This window comes from Lytechinus variegatus, chromosome 18, assembly GCF_018143015.1.
Source record: "Lytechinus variegatus isolate NC3 chromosome 18, Lvar_3.0, whole genome shotgun sequence".
NCBI classification, from domain to species: Eukaryota; Metazoa; Echinodermata; class Echinoidea; order Temnopleuroida; family Toxopneustidae; genus Lytechinus; species Lytechinus variegatus.
In genome coordinates this window covers 15,870,014-15,881,718 of record NC_054757.1, presented here as the reverse complement: position 1 = coordinate 15,881,718, position 11,705 = coordinate 15,870,014, and the positions used below count along the sequence as shown (strand labels likewise).

Below are 11,705 nucleotides of genomic sequence, written 5' to 3'. Positions count from 1 at the left end.
TTTTTTTTTATTTGAAGGAAAAATATTTTATTTTCTTTTATAATTCATTATATAAAATCATATTGACATCCTCCAAGAATAAAAAATATAGGGTTGAGAACTGCTCATTGTTGCAACTTATTTTGTTGTAAGATAGACGTATTGTACACACATGCATGGAAATATATATTATGATTTCATAACATAACTTTAGAATAAGGAAAGTGGAAACATGACATTATCAGCCCGCCTAATGCATATACATGACCGTGTGCTTAAAAATCTAAAATCCAATAACTTGGCTACATGTATTTGTGATCAGATTTTGATGAAATTTTAAGCATTTTGCTTGGTGAAGTTGACATTATTTATTAAGATACATATATATATATAATTATTTTCAGCTTGGAGTATCCCTTTAACACTAAGATTCAGGGGTGTGAGTGGTCACAAATAAAAAGATCTGAAAAAAAAGCTGAAGAGTGTTGAAAAAGTCTGAAATAGAAAGAGCTCCCATACATTTTGTACAGAGGGAAGCCAAAATTAAGCTGAAAATAAAAACAGAAAAAAATCTGAAATCAGCTAAAAATCTGAACTCTCATACCCCTGTAAGGTTAATAAAATTGCACCGACAATGGAATCTGGTGGTTTTTGCCTCTGTTATAAATATCTGGCAAGGAAGAGGTGCTTCATTGCACAACTGAGATGATGTAAACAAAAATATCAAACTGTACTAAAGAAACCCATCACTGCATTCTAAATCATATACACATTATATGATAATACACTGATATATTGATTTTATTGTATCAAGTATATCTTACTTGCAATCGAAAAGGCAGATAAGTTTTGACGCAGACATAAGTATGGCACCTCCATACATATTTCTTTTATTTTATAAATAGTTAAATATGTTACTAAAGAAAACTTGAATATGCCATAATACGAGTTGCTTATCTAGATTAATACATTGTAAAGAGAATCATTTGAAATCATAGCGACATGTCATAGCATTAGTTTTTCAAGGGACAATTAGCCTAGGTAAGTCACTTTTTCACATTTTCAGGAAAAATGCTGTTCCTAAAATCATTTTGAGAGTCAGTGACCCCTGCTTAGCAATAGATTCTGTCATGTCCGAAAGTAATTTTCAAGATAGAAGCAAAGTGCGCAATCAAATATTCTTTGGTTTTACTAGTTCAGCAAATTAATGTCATAGCGAGACCTATAGAATGGAGGATCAGCACAATGGCCTACTAGTATAACAAGTTACAAAACTTAGAATAAAATCCACTCTTACAACTACATATCCTTTTTTAGGTATTATTGATGCTTGCTTTTAAACAATTTGTTCATGTTGGCAGCACTTCACTTTAACTGAATTTACACTAATATTACAGTGCAGATTGTGTATTTTTGTTTCAGGACTGAAACAAGATATAGTTAACACCACATGAGTAATTCATATAGATTGTTTTGCTATAGCTTTTAACTTATCAATGAATAAGTTATCTGAATAAGTTAGCTTACAATATATATATATTCTACAATGCTGTATCTTTATAACAATATTTTATCCTAATAATACTTTGTAAAGTGAATGTTTTCAGCCTGCGAGCTGCTTGTTCAATAAGCTATAATAAAGAATAGTTGTTTTCCTACACTATGCTTCAAATACAAGGTATCAAGTATATGGCAATTCATTGTTAATGGCAAATTTGATTAATTTATTTTTTGGCAAATATTACCAGATTAGAAGCTGGTACATCACACCTTAGAAAGTGTGATGTACCAGTCAAAGAACCTGCAATTCCAATCTTAAATTGACATTCAATACCTGATGATAAAATTCATAATTGCAGTTCTCTTATGGAACTTCTTTACTTAGTAGATGGGTAGGTCTTGGAGATTGCATGAGCAAGATGGAAGAATTCTGAAGAAGTCTTTGCCATCTTTGAAGCATTGGATGATACCTATGCTGATGAAAACCCCTTGGTTCATTCTATTGCATTTACTGACCAATTGAAGTTACCTCTATTTTACAACATCTCTCCTAAAATAGAGAGGTAGGTCTTGGAGATTGAAGCATTCTGTAGCAGCAGGGAAGAAGTCCTTCCCACATTTGACAGGCTGGATGAAACCGATGCTAATGTACTTCCCTCTCTATGTTCACTTGAAGGACCTCTTTGTTTGTGTAAGTCTAAGAGTTGGGAGTTATTTGAAGAGACATGGAAAAATTCCTCTTCAATTTTGATAACTATGCTAATGTAAACCCCTCTGTCTGTTCAATTGCAGGTAGTAGCTTCTCCTGTAAGACTTATTTGCTTGTGTAGATGGGAAGGTCACGTAGTTTGAAGCAAGTATGAGCAACAGGGAAGAAGTCCTCTCCTCCTTTCATCCACAAGCTGATGTAAAATCCCTTTGTATTTTCTATTGCAGTTAACAACTTCTCCTGTAAGACATCTTTGCTTAAGGTAGGTCCAGAGGATTGAAGCAAGTATAAGCAACAGGAAAGAAGTCCTCTCCAACTCTGATATCTACGCTAATGTAAAACCCTCTGTATGTTCTATTGCAGTTAGTAGCTTCTCTTGTAGGATGGCAAAGTCTAGGAGCATTTACAAGCAATATGGAAGAAGTCCTCTCCATCTTTGATACCTATGCTATTGTAAACCCTTGGTGTGTTCAATTGCAGTTATTAACTTCTCCTGTAAGACATATTTCTGTTATAGATAGGAAGGTCTAGGAGATTGAAGCAAGTAAGAGCAACAGGGAAGAAGTCCTTTCTTCCTTTCATCCCTATGCTAAAGTAAAACCCTCTGTATGTTCTATTGCAGTTAGTAGCTTCTCTCGTAGGACCTCTTTGCTTGTGTAGATGGGTAAGTCTAGGAGATTGAAGCAAGTATGAGCCACAGGGAAGAAGTCCTCTCCTCCTTTCACTGGTTGGATGATAACCTGAAGGCTCTTCCAGCCCTGGATAGGTACGTGGTTGCTTCCTGTGAGGAAGACTAGGGACGAAAGAGAGAAAGTGAGAATATTTCTTGATAGACAGAACAAGTATGGCAGACATGCTAGCCACTATTCTCAAAAGAGGCTTTGTGAAACATAGGGAGCATTCCATAAAGAGTTTTGTCACTGATTTTTGCTGACAAATTTGCTCACAGCGAATCAGATGTAAGGGCTTGCAGTAGCTTTGAAAATCTGTTGGTTGAATTCCTTGAAAAAACACCCTCCAGGGGTGATTTCACAAATCATGTGACTTAGTGTGACTTAGAGTTATGATTAATGGAGACTTGCACATGATAATGACACACAATCTCATTGATTGATAGCGGAACACAGTAGTGCGGCGTCCTCTAAGCATGATTTTACCAAAGCGCCAATGTAGTGACGCCCTTTGTACTGCACAAAAATTGACATTTGAAGTGCAACTGTAAGTCACACTTTACTAACTCTTAGTGAATCACCCATCAGGATTTTTATCTTCATTCAGATGTATGATGTGACAAAGCTCAGCACAATGTTTTATTATATCCATTATTATAAGGTGAGACTAATTGTGGCCCACTTATGCTAATAAATGTGCAATACAAGTTTTAATATGTACACTGACTTGTGTCATATAGTCTCAAATTGTTTACACTGTGTCAGAAGTCATGTGTAATAAGGTCATGAGTTTTACAGGCAAGTTATTTTATAGCTGGGTATTCGAATCACAAGTGACAACATATACTCCAGGCATTTTAAAATCATTTCCCTCTGACCCTGGTAAGTTGGATTGAATGCAAAAAGAAAGAGGCTCCAACTTACCCAGAAACTTCCTCTTGTCATCAACAGCCATCTCCCTGAAGACTTGCCAGAAGAACTTGATGGTAGGATGACCAGCACTGTACTCTCCTTTATACTGCACAGTCTGTATCAACAATAATGGTATGTATGGCAATGATAAAAATATTAAGTGCATAACAACTAGTGTAGTTCTATATGCACTTTACAATGCATACAACAAACATATGTATAATTCATTAAGAAATTTCTACAAGAAACTGATGACAAAGACAATAATATAATGCAGTTTAATTAAAACAACATGCACCATAAGCCAGCAGTTTAACCTAATTTAACTTAAGAATTAGAAAAAAGAGAGAGCAACATACATAAGTTCCGATTTTGGTGACAATGCTCATATGATAACCTATTTTAAAGCTGAACCTATGTGACTATCTCAGTGCTCAACATATCGGTGCAGCAAAAAACAATCACACACGTCCAGATCCTGATTTATGATAACCCTTTGTCTATAAAACGATTTTTGACTGCATAGAGAATATGCACTAGTTTACTTTGCCAAAAGTAGAATGAAAGGGATATGGTATCTACTTACATGGTAAAGTGCATAATCTACAATAAAAATAATATCTGAACTTTTTACACTGTGCTTAAGAACACCGAACAGGCAGACTGAGTGGGTGGACCAGCACACCTGAAGTCTTACAAACCTCTTTTAATTCATTCCCGTTGAACCCCTGGTTTATATCGACAACCATCGCCATGAGTCCCCGAGTGCAAATAATCGCAGCAATGATATCCTTAGGAAAGATTAATAATAATAATATGCAATTTTTTATTTAGCGCTTAATACAAATGTTTCTAAGCACTGCATAATATTACCCCGGCTTTAGCACGGCTACCCTGATCGGGCGCATCAAGCATTCAAGGAATTCCTTCCTACCGGGTACCCATTTACTACACCTGGGTCGAGAGTGGCAAATGTAAACGCCTTGCCAAAGAACGCTATTGCTGGGATGGGATTTGAACCCCGGACCTTGTGGTTCACAGTCCGGAGACTTATCCACTGAGCCACAACACCTCTACGATTATTATTCTACATTTGCCATTCTCTATGCAGGTGGAAATCTTCTCCTTCAAACCCTTCATGCCTTAAAAACCTCTTCTACTGTAGTTCACTCCAGTTGAACTCCTCATTACCGATGACCATTGCCATGAGTTCCTGGGTTCAAATCCCCACAACACTGGTATCCTTAGGCAAGATATTTATCTGCTTTTGCCACTCTCCACCAAGGTGCCTACATTCTCCTGGGATTCCCTGCCACTAATGTCATACAAACCTCTTCTATTTTTAGCTCCTTGTTACCAATGACAATCACCATGAGTTCCTGAGTGTGAATACCCCACAGCACTAATATCTTTAGGCAAGAATATTATTCTTCGTTTGCCATTCTCCACCCTGGTGGAGAAATTCTCCTAAAACCCTTGATGTCTTACAAACCTCTTCTAGTTCATCCCAGTTGAACTCCTCGTTACCGATGACCATCGCCATGAGTTCCTGGGGATGGAAGAACCTCAGGACATGTCCACCGCACACTTCTAGAAAGCCACTGCTGAAGGCTTCAAACTGCTCCCTCACAGATGCATTCAAGCAGTAGTTGACGTATGCCATCACATAGTCATTCCTGAAAGAAGTGAAGATGAGACATGCTGAGGAATCATATCTTATTAATTTAATTCATTTATTTGTAGTATTTTCATAGGGTAGCCTTCCAGTGACAAAGTACTTTTCGGAACAGCCCCGTCCGGGCATCATAAAATTTGTTATAATCAAATCAGTAGTATTTACATGATAGTATATACTTGTACTTACTTGATATTCTCTATATCACTTAGGTAAGGTATTGCCATTTATGCATACATATTGTTCTTCTTCTGAGCACCACCTGATGATCAAGGGGAGTATTTCAAGATATGAATAGCCAATTATTTTCACTGACAACTGTTATAAGCTACTAAATCCTTGCCTCTGATTGGCTCAGGATTAAGAATTTGAATTGAATTTGCTATTATTCCTACAGGGAAGCTCAAAATTGACAGAATTTAAATTGTAGAATTCAAACCAACATTCGGAACTTTGATCATTCAGATTTTATAGGATGGAATGTTCATATCAAATGCTATTACAATTTCTTTTCAATTATATGTTATGTATCTCACTAACCTATTTTTGAAGGTGAGTTCTTTTTCTGATCCGTTGGGAACTAAATCACTTGTCTCCACCTCTCCAAAATTGTCCTCGTTGATCTGGAAGAAGAGAGGGAAGGTTTCACTGAAGCTATCTGGATCATCATAGTCTAGCACTGATTGGAGGTTTTGTGCAACCTGGGGTTCTAACTGCTTGAAGTCATCAAGAGTTGTCTCCCTAGCGAGGCAAGTAACAAGAGAAAGGAAAATGTTGATCATGATGAGGATCTTGGTGCTCAAGGTGTCTGGTACAGTTTATGTAGAGAATAACAAGATGATGATGATGGTAATGATGACAATGATGAAAAGAATATTAATGATAATGATCATGATTATCAGGATGAAGAGAGGGAAGGTGTCATTGAAGCTCTTTGGATCATCAAAGTCTAACATTGATTGGAATTGATTGAAATCATCTAGGGTTGTCTCCCTAAGGATGGAAGCAAAGAGAAAAGATAGGAAAGTACTGATAGTGTTTGTTTGCTGCCACAGTTGAAGAAGATGACAGTGATGATGATGATGATAGCGATGATGGTGATAATGATGATGGTGATGATGATACTGAAGATGATGATGATGATAATGATGGTGATAGTGATGATGGTGGTGGTGATAGTGATGATGGTGTTGATGGTAATGATGATAATTGTGATGATGATGATGGTGATTATGATGGTGTGATGATGATGTTGACGGTGATAATGATGATGATGATGGATATCATGATTGTTAAAGTCATAATATCATGACAATAACCAATACGTTGATTACATCTTGTTTTGAAGTCCGTTGGACAGTGAAAATGACAATGATGATGACGGTGATGATGACAATCATCAAAAATAACTATATGTTGCATACCTGTATCTGCCAGTGTTTCTTAATCATCATCATCATTATCATCATCATCTGCTGTAATCTTCAAAGAGCTCTACAGCTTATCTTGAAGATCTTTGTGGAAAAAATGTCCCCCACAAAAAAAGACATGAATAAATAAAGAACAACATCAAAGCACATATACATATATGCAATCCTCGAAGAGAGCAAACAAAATCTAATGAAATATGCTGAAATGATAATGAAGATCCTTTTTTTTTACCTATCTAAGAGTTTCTTGTAGAGTGCTAATGGAAAGGGAAGTGAGATGATCATGTTGTTGTAGATGGCAAGGCCACATATAAGACCAACCAGGCGAAACATCTTGATGTCCTCAAATGACTGAAATGAGAGAAAGGGGCAACAAAGCAACATTAGATACCAATTTTTCATGAGAAGTAAAAAAAATTAAAATAAACTCTGAAATAGAAGTTCGGTCTTACAATGAAATGATAGAGAACAATCCTGGGGGCCGTTTCATAAAGCTGTTCATAAAATAAGAGTGACTTTAAGAACGACTGGTGAACCTTTCTTACGTGCTAAACCATCACCAATAAATACACCATTTACCATAAGAAAGGATCACCAGTCGCTCTTAACTTGCAAACAGCTTTATGAAACACCCGCTTGGCATTAGCTCAAACTGCCAGTTAACACTGTATCTAAAACTGATTTTTTATAATGAAGTGTCAAATTTATTGGACAAGAATGTATCATATTGATTATAAATGGAAACAACCAAGAATTCAATGACCAAGGAAAATATATCAACATTTTGAAACTCACTTTAATCTCTTGTTAAATTATAATTAATGTTTATAAGCAAACAGATTTAGAGCATCTTCATTTCTACCAGACTACAAGATATTCCTTGACAAGGAGCATCTAGCTTGCAGCTGCTATGTTACAGCAGGGTCAATGATGCTGCATATTATTCAAGCACATAGGCAGTCCTGACAAAATAAGTGCTATGCACTATACATTCATGTACAAGTTCATTTTATTATTATTATCATGGATGGCAAAATTTCTTTAAAGGTCAAGTCTACCCCAGAAAAATGTTTATTTGAATAAATAGAGAAAATCAAACTAGCATAATGCTGAAAATTTCATCCTAATCGGATGTAAAATAAGAAAGTTATGCTAATGCCACATGATTAGGAGGAATTAATCATTGTTTCACTGGACAATGAGGAAAAGATTCAAATATTTCATTTTTCATATAATAAAATCCAAAAGAAATAGTGAGTTGATGACGCCTTCAGTTTCCTCATTTGCATACCGACCAGGATGTGCATTTTGTGAAATTAAGCAAAACTTTAAAACGTCATAACTTTCTTATTGTACATCCTATTTTGGTGAAATTGAATGAATTTTTAGTGTTATGCTTGTTGGAATGTTTTCTTTTAATTCACATCAACTTTTAGTTAGGGTGGACTTGTCCTTTAAAAAGAAATTTTGTAAGGAACTATCTCACCTTGCTGTTGAACCAGATCTTTCCAGAGTCTTCAAAGTATCTGAACATTCCATACTTGGGATCCAAGATCTCCCTCATTATCAACATGAAGAATTCCTAGTAGCAAAAATACAATATAAAGCAAGAAATTAGTATCGTCATAGAAACATGTGACAAAATTACAATACTCCGACTGTGATTTGAACAACGTACCCTGGCTTGCATCATCATTGCTCTACCAACTGAGATGTCTGGGCTCCCATCAATGTTAAGCAACATTCTCACACTAGCCTATCTATATATTACCTTTAACATCAAAGTGGGATACTTTCATACCAAATCATTCATACGCCAAATGTCTGACATTGAGACAAGTATTCCACAATAGCTGGTCAATCACTGCCAACAGATTTCTTCGGTGGATAAAAAAGAATAATAATAATAAACATTTTTATGATGTTTTTCTACAATTATTTTCAATTCTACCAATCAAGATATTCAATAATAATATCAGCAAATTAATTTGGATATTTGAATTCTCAATGTTCATTTAGGGCCCTTTGCACAGAGAGTAGTGCTATAAAATGCAAAATTGAAGGAGTATTAGGAACTTGCATTTAAAAGGAGCCCCAGATCTGTCCTCTTTGCCTTAAAGGGGAAGTGTCCTTGAAGAAAATTACAAGTGAAAATAGTGGTGACATTATCAATACATTGCCTACAGAAATGTGGGGATCCCTATACAAAACCTACAAGATTTACAGAATTCATAAGTCACCATTTTAACCCACTTTCTACTGGAACCCGGTTGTCCCTGAACAAATCATACAAGAACGACAGAATTCTGTAGTGAACAGGTTAACCCATTGCCTACTGGAAGCATGCAAACCCTGTACAAAGCCTATGACAATTACAGAATTTAGTATTCAACAGGGTAAATCCTACCTTCTGGACACCTCCAGCATCAATGGCCTCCTCTCCAACAAAGATAACCTTGAGTGGTTTCTTGAGATTGTGCTGGTCTAGATGACCGAGCTGGTCTATGGCAGACGAGACCAGGTTCTCTCTCATGACGCACAGGACCAGGCATGGATTCACTGGGTCCATGTTGAAGAACACATTGGCAAAGTTGGCACGTTGGACCTCTTCCATAGCAAACTAGACAATACAATGAAACAAAGTTAACCTTGAAAGTGGTTTCATGAGAGGGTGCTGGTCTAGGCAACCAAGTTGGTCTGTGGCAGACAAGACCAGGGCTCCTTAACACAAAGGTTTGCAATGAATTGCAAATATGAAAGAGCCGCACTGATTGGTTCCTGGACAGAATTTCAAACCAAATGTGTGTGTAAAATTGATATTGATTGGTCAGTTCATTTAGCCATTGATTGCTAATCTTTGTGTTACGGAGCCCAGGGGCCCATGTCACAAATCTTGTTATAATAACATACTAGCAATATTATCTAAAAGTCTTTGAATCCTTTAATCTTATTTAGCTGATGGTAAATTTGTTAAAGAAATTGTGCATTTGTCCAAGATTAAAAAAAAACAGTCCTAAAATGTTGCGTTGTATTCTATGATATTTCAAGAATGATGGGGTGAAACATGGCGGGCTGTCATGGTGGCCCTGTTCCTTCTTAAATGTAAACTCTACTGACGATCTTACCTGCATCTGAAGAAGGGCATCTAGATGAAGCAATGAAGACTTCATGTCAGCGTCAAAGACAAATGGGTAATCACAGAATGTCTTCGCTTCACAGCCCTGAAATTAAACATGGAATCTCCTGCTAAAATAATAATGGCTTAAGGCACCAATCATCAGTCATATTGTTAATTGGGGAGTGATTTTGAATGGAAAAACCAACATCTCAATTTAGCAAGAGCACAATGTCATATAATACAGAGCTGTTAGAGCATTAGCACCTTCTCTGACCATTAAAAATTGAATTTGAAAAGTCAGCAGATACAACACTTCAAAGAACGGAGACAACATAAAAATTCATGTATTTCTTAAACAAAATACTTAATGCTGGATAAATCTTACAATGAATCCCCTGCCACAGGAGACTACAAATTAATCCTGACAGCAAGTACTATTTTTTATTTTCTTTACCTAAATAGGACCCCCCAAAAAAGTTTTTATTTGATACTACTTTGAGCTCCATTGCTTTGTCGCAGAGCCCCCTGGAAAGTCATCAAAACTGCAACAAATTTCCTTTGATTTTGAATCGCTATCTCACTATCAACAGTCCGATAAAAGATCAACAAGTCATTTCAAGAAACAGACCCCCAGAGTTAAATTTAACCAAGTTTTTTTTCCAAGGGCAAAATACTCTTTCTCATTAACTATGAACATTGCAGAGGCTAACACTAACAAGCTTCGTTTATTGTTTTGTAGGTGTGGCTACAACTATGATGTAATTTTCAACTAATAAGATGACTACATATATTATTTACTGCAGAGATTAATACTAACAAGCTTTGTTCATTGCTTTGTAGATGTGTAGGATTAAACAATGTCATTAACAACCAAACAACAACATTTTATAAGAAAAGAGTATCACATGAGCTATTATTCACTGCAGAGATTAGTACTAACAGGCTTAGTTCATTGTTTTGTAGGCGTGGCTAAAACCATGATGTCATTTTCATCCAATCAGATGACTAGTATAACCAACATTCTTAAAAAGGGGCGTATCACTTACCATGCTGTGTAGAACAGTGTTCTTGAAGAATTGTAAGAAATCATCCTGCATATTGATGTACTTGCCTATGTTTGGTATATGAAACTTGTAGTAAGGGAGAATCTCCCCACTTCTGGTATTGATCTGAAAAACACATGGAAATAATACACATCTCTAATACATATGATGTGGAGAGATTGGATTTTTAGCCAGTGAATTGCTAAATAATAAGCCAGTTCGGAGCTCCATTCTGCGCATGATCAGAAGGTCATTTGTACTAAAGTGACATGGCAGTTTAACATTTTAATGAGATAAGCACCAACTTTGATGTCTTGATTATTCAAGTATTATTTTGAATTGTTTTTTTTATCATTGGATCCACAAAACACAACGATGCGTCAACTATAGCGTGTTTCACAGTTGGCCAAGTACATTGTTATAAGAACATGCTAATGCATTCAAAGTAGAAATGCAACAAACCCTTCATAGAGTGTCCATTGTGCTTTTCTTGTCACTTATGCAATTTCTGCATCCTGCTATGTGAGGCATGCTTAAATAATATCTTGCTTTGAAAAAAATGAAAGGTGATTTGACCAAAATTGCCCACGAGGTGACTCTGAACTTCTAGATTTCAAGGATATGATTTTATTCATCTATCAACAGGTATCGCAATGAAATATTTGAAA

General features: G+C 36.1%; 1 protein-coding gene across 1 annotated transcript in view; it reads right to left on the bottom strand.

Moving 5' to 3' along the window:
• Positions 1-504: 504 nt before the first annotated feature.
• The window catches only part of LOC121431752 (probable E3 ubiquitin-protein ligase HERC4), a 32,535-nt gene continuing 21,334 nt past the window's right edge, over positions 505-11,705 (bottom strand). Inside the window, exons 13-21 of the mRNA XM_041629447.1 lie at positions 11,041-11,163; positions 10,002-10,097; positions 9,284-9,496; positions 8,363-8,458; positions 7,109-7,227; positions 5,987-6,187; positions 5,264-5,447; positions 3,784-3,886; positions 505-2,981 (exon numbers count right to left, since the gene is read on the bottom strand). Coding sequence (XP_041485381.1) covers positions 2,773-2,981; positions 3,784-3,886; positions 5,264-5,447; positions 5,987-6,187; positions 7,109-7,227; positions 8,363-8,458; positions 9,284-9,496; positions 10,002-10,097; positions 11,041-11,163 — 1,344 coding nt within the window. The 3' untranslated portion in view covers positions 505-2,772. The remainder of the gene's footprint in view (positions 2,982-3,783; positions 3,887-5,263; positions 5,448-5,986; positions 6,188-7,108; positions 7,228-8,362; positions 8,459-9,283; positions 9,497-10,001; positions 10,098-11,040; positions 11,164-11,705) is intronic.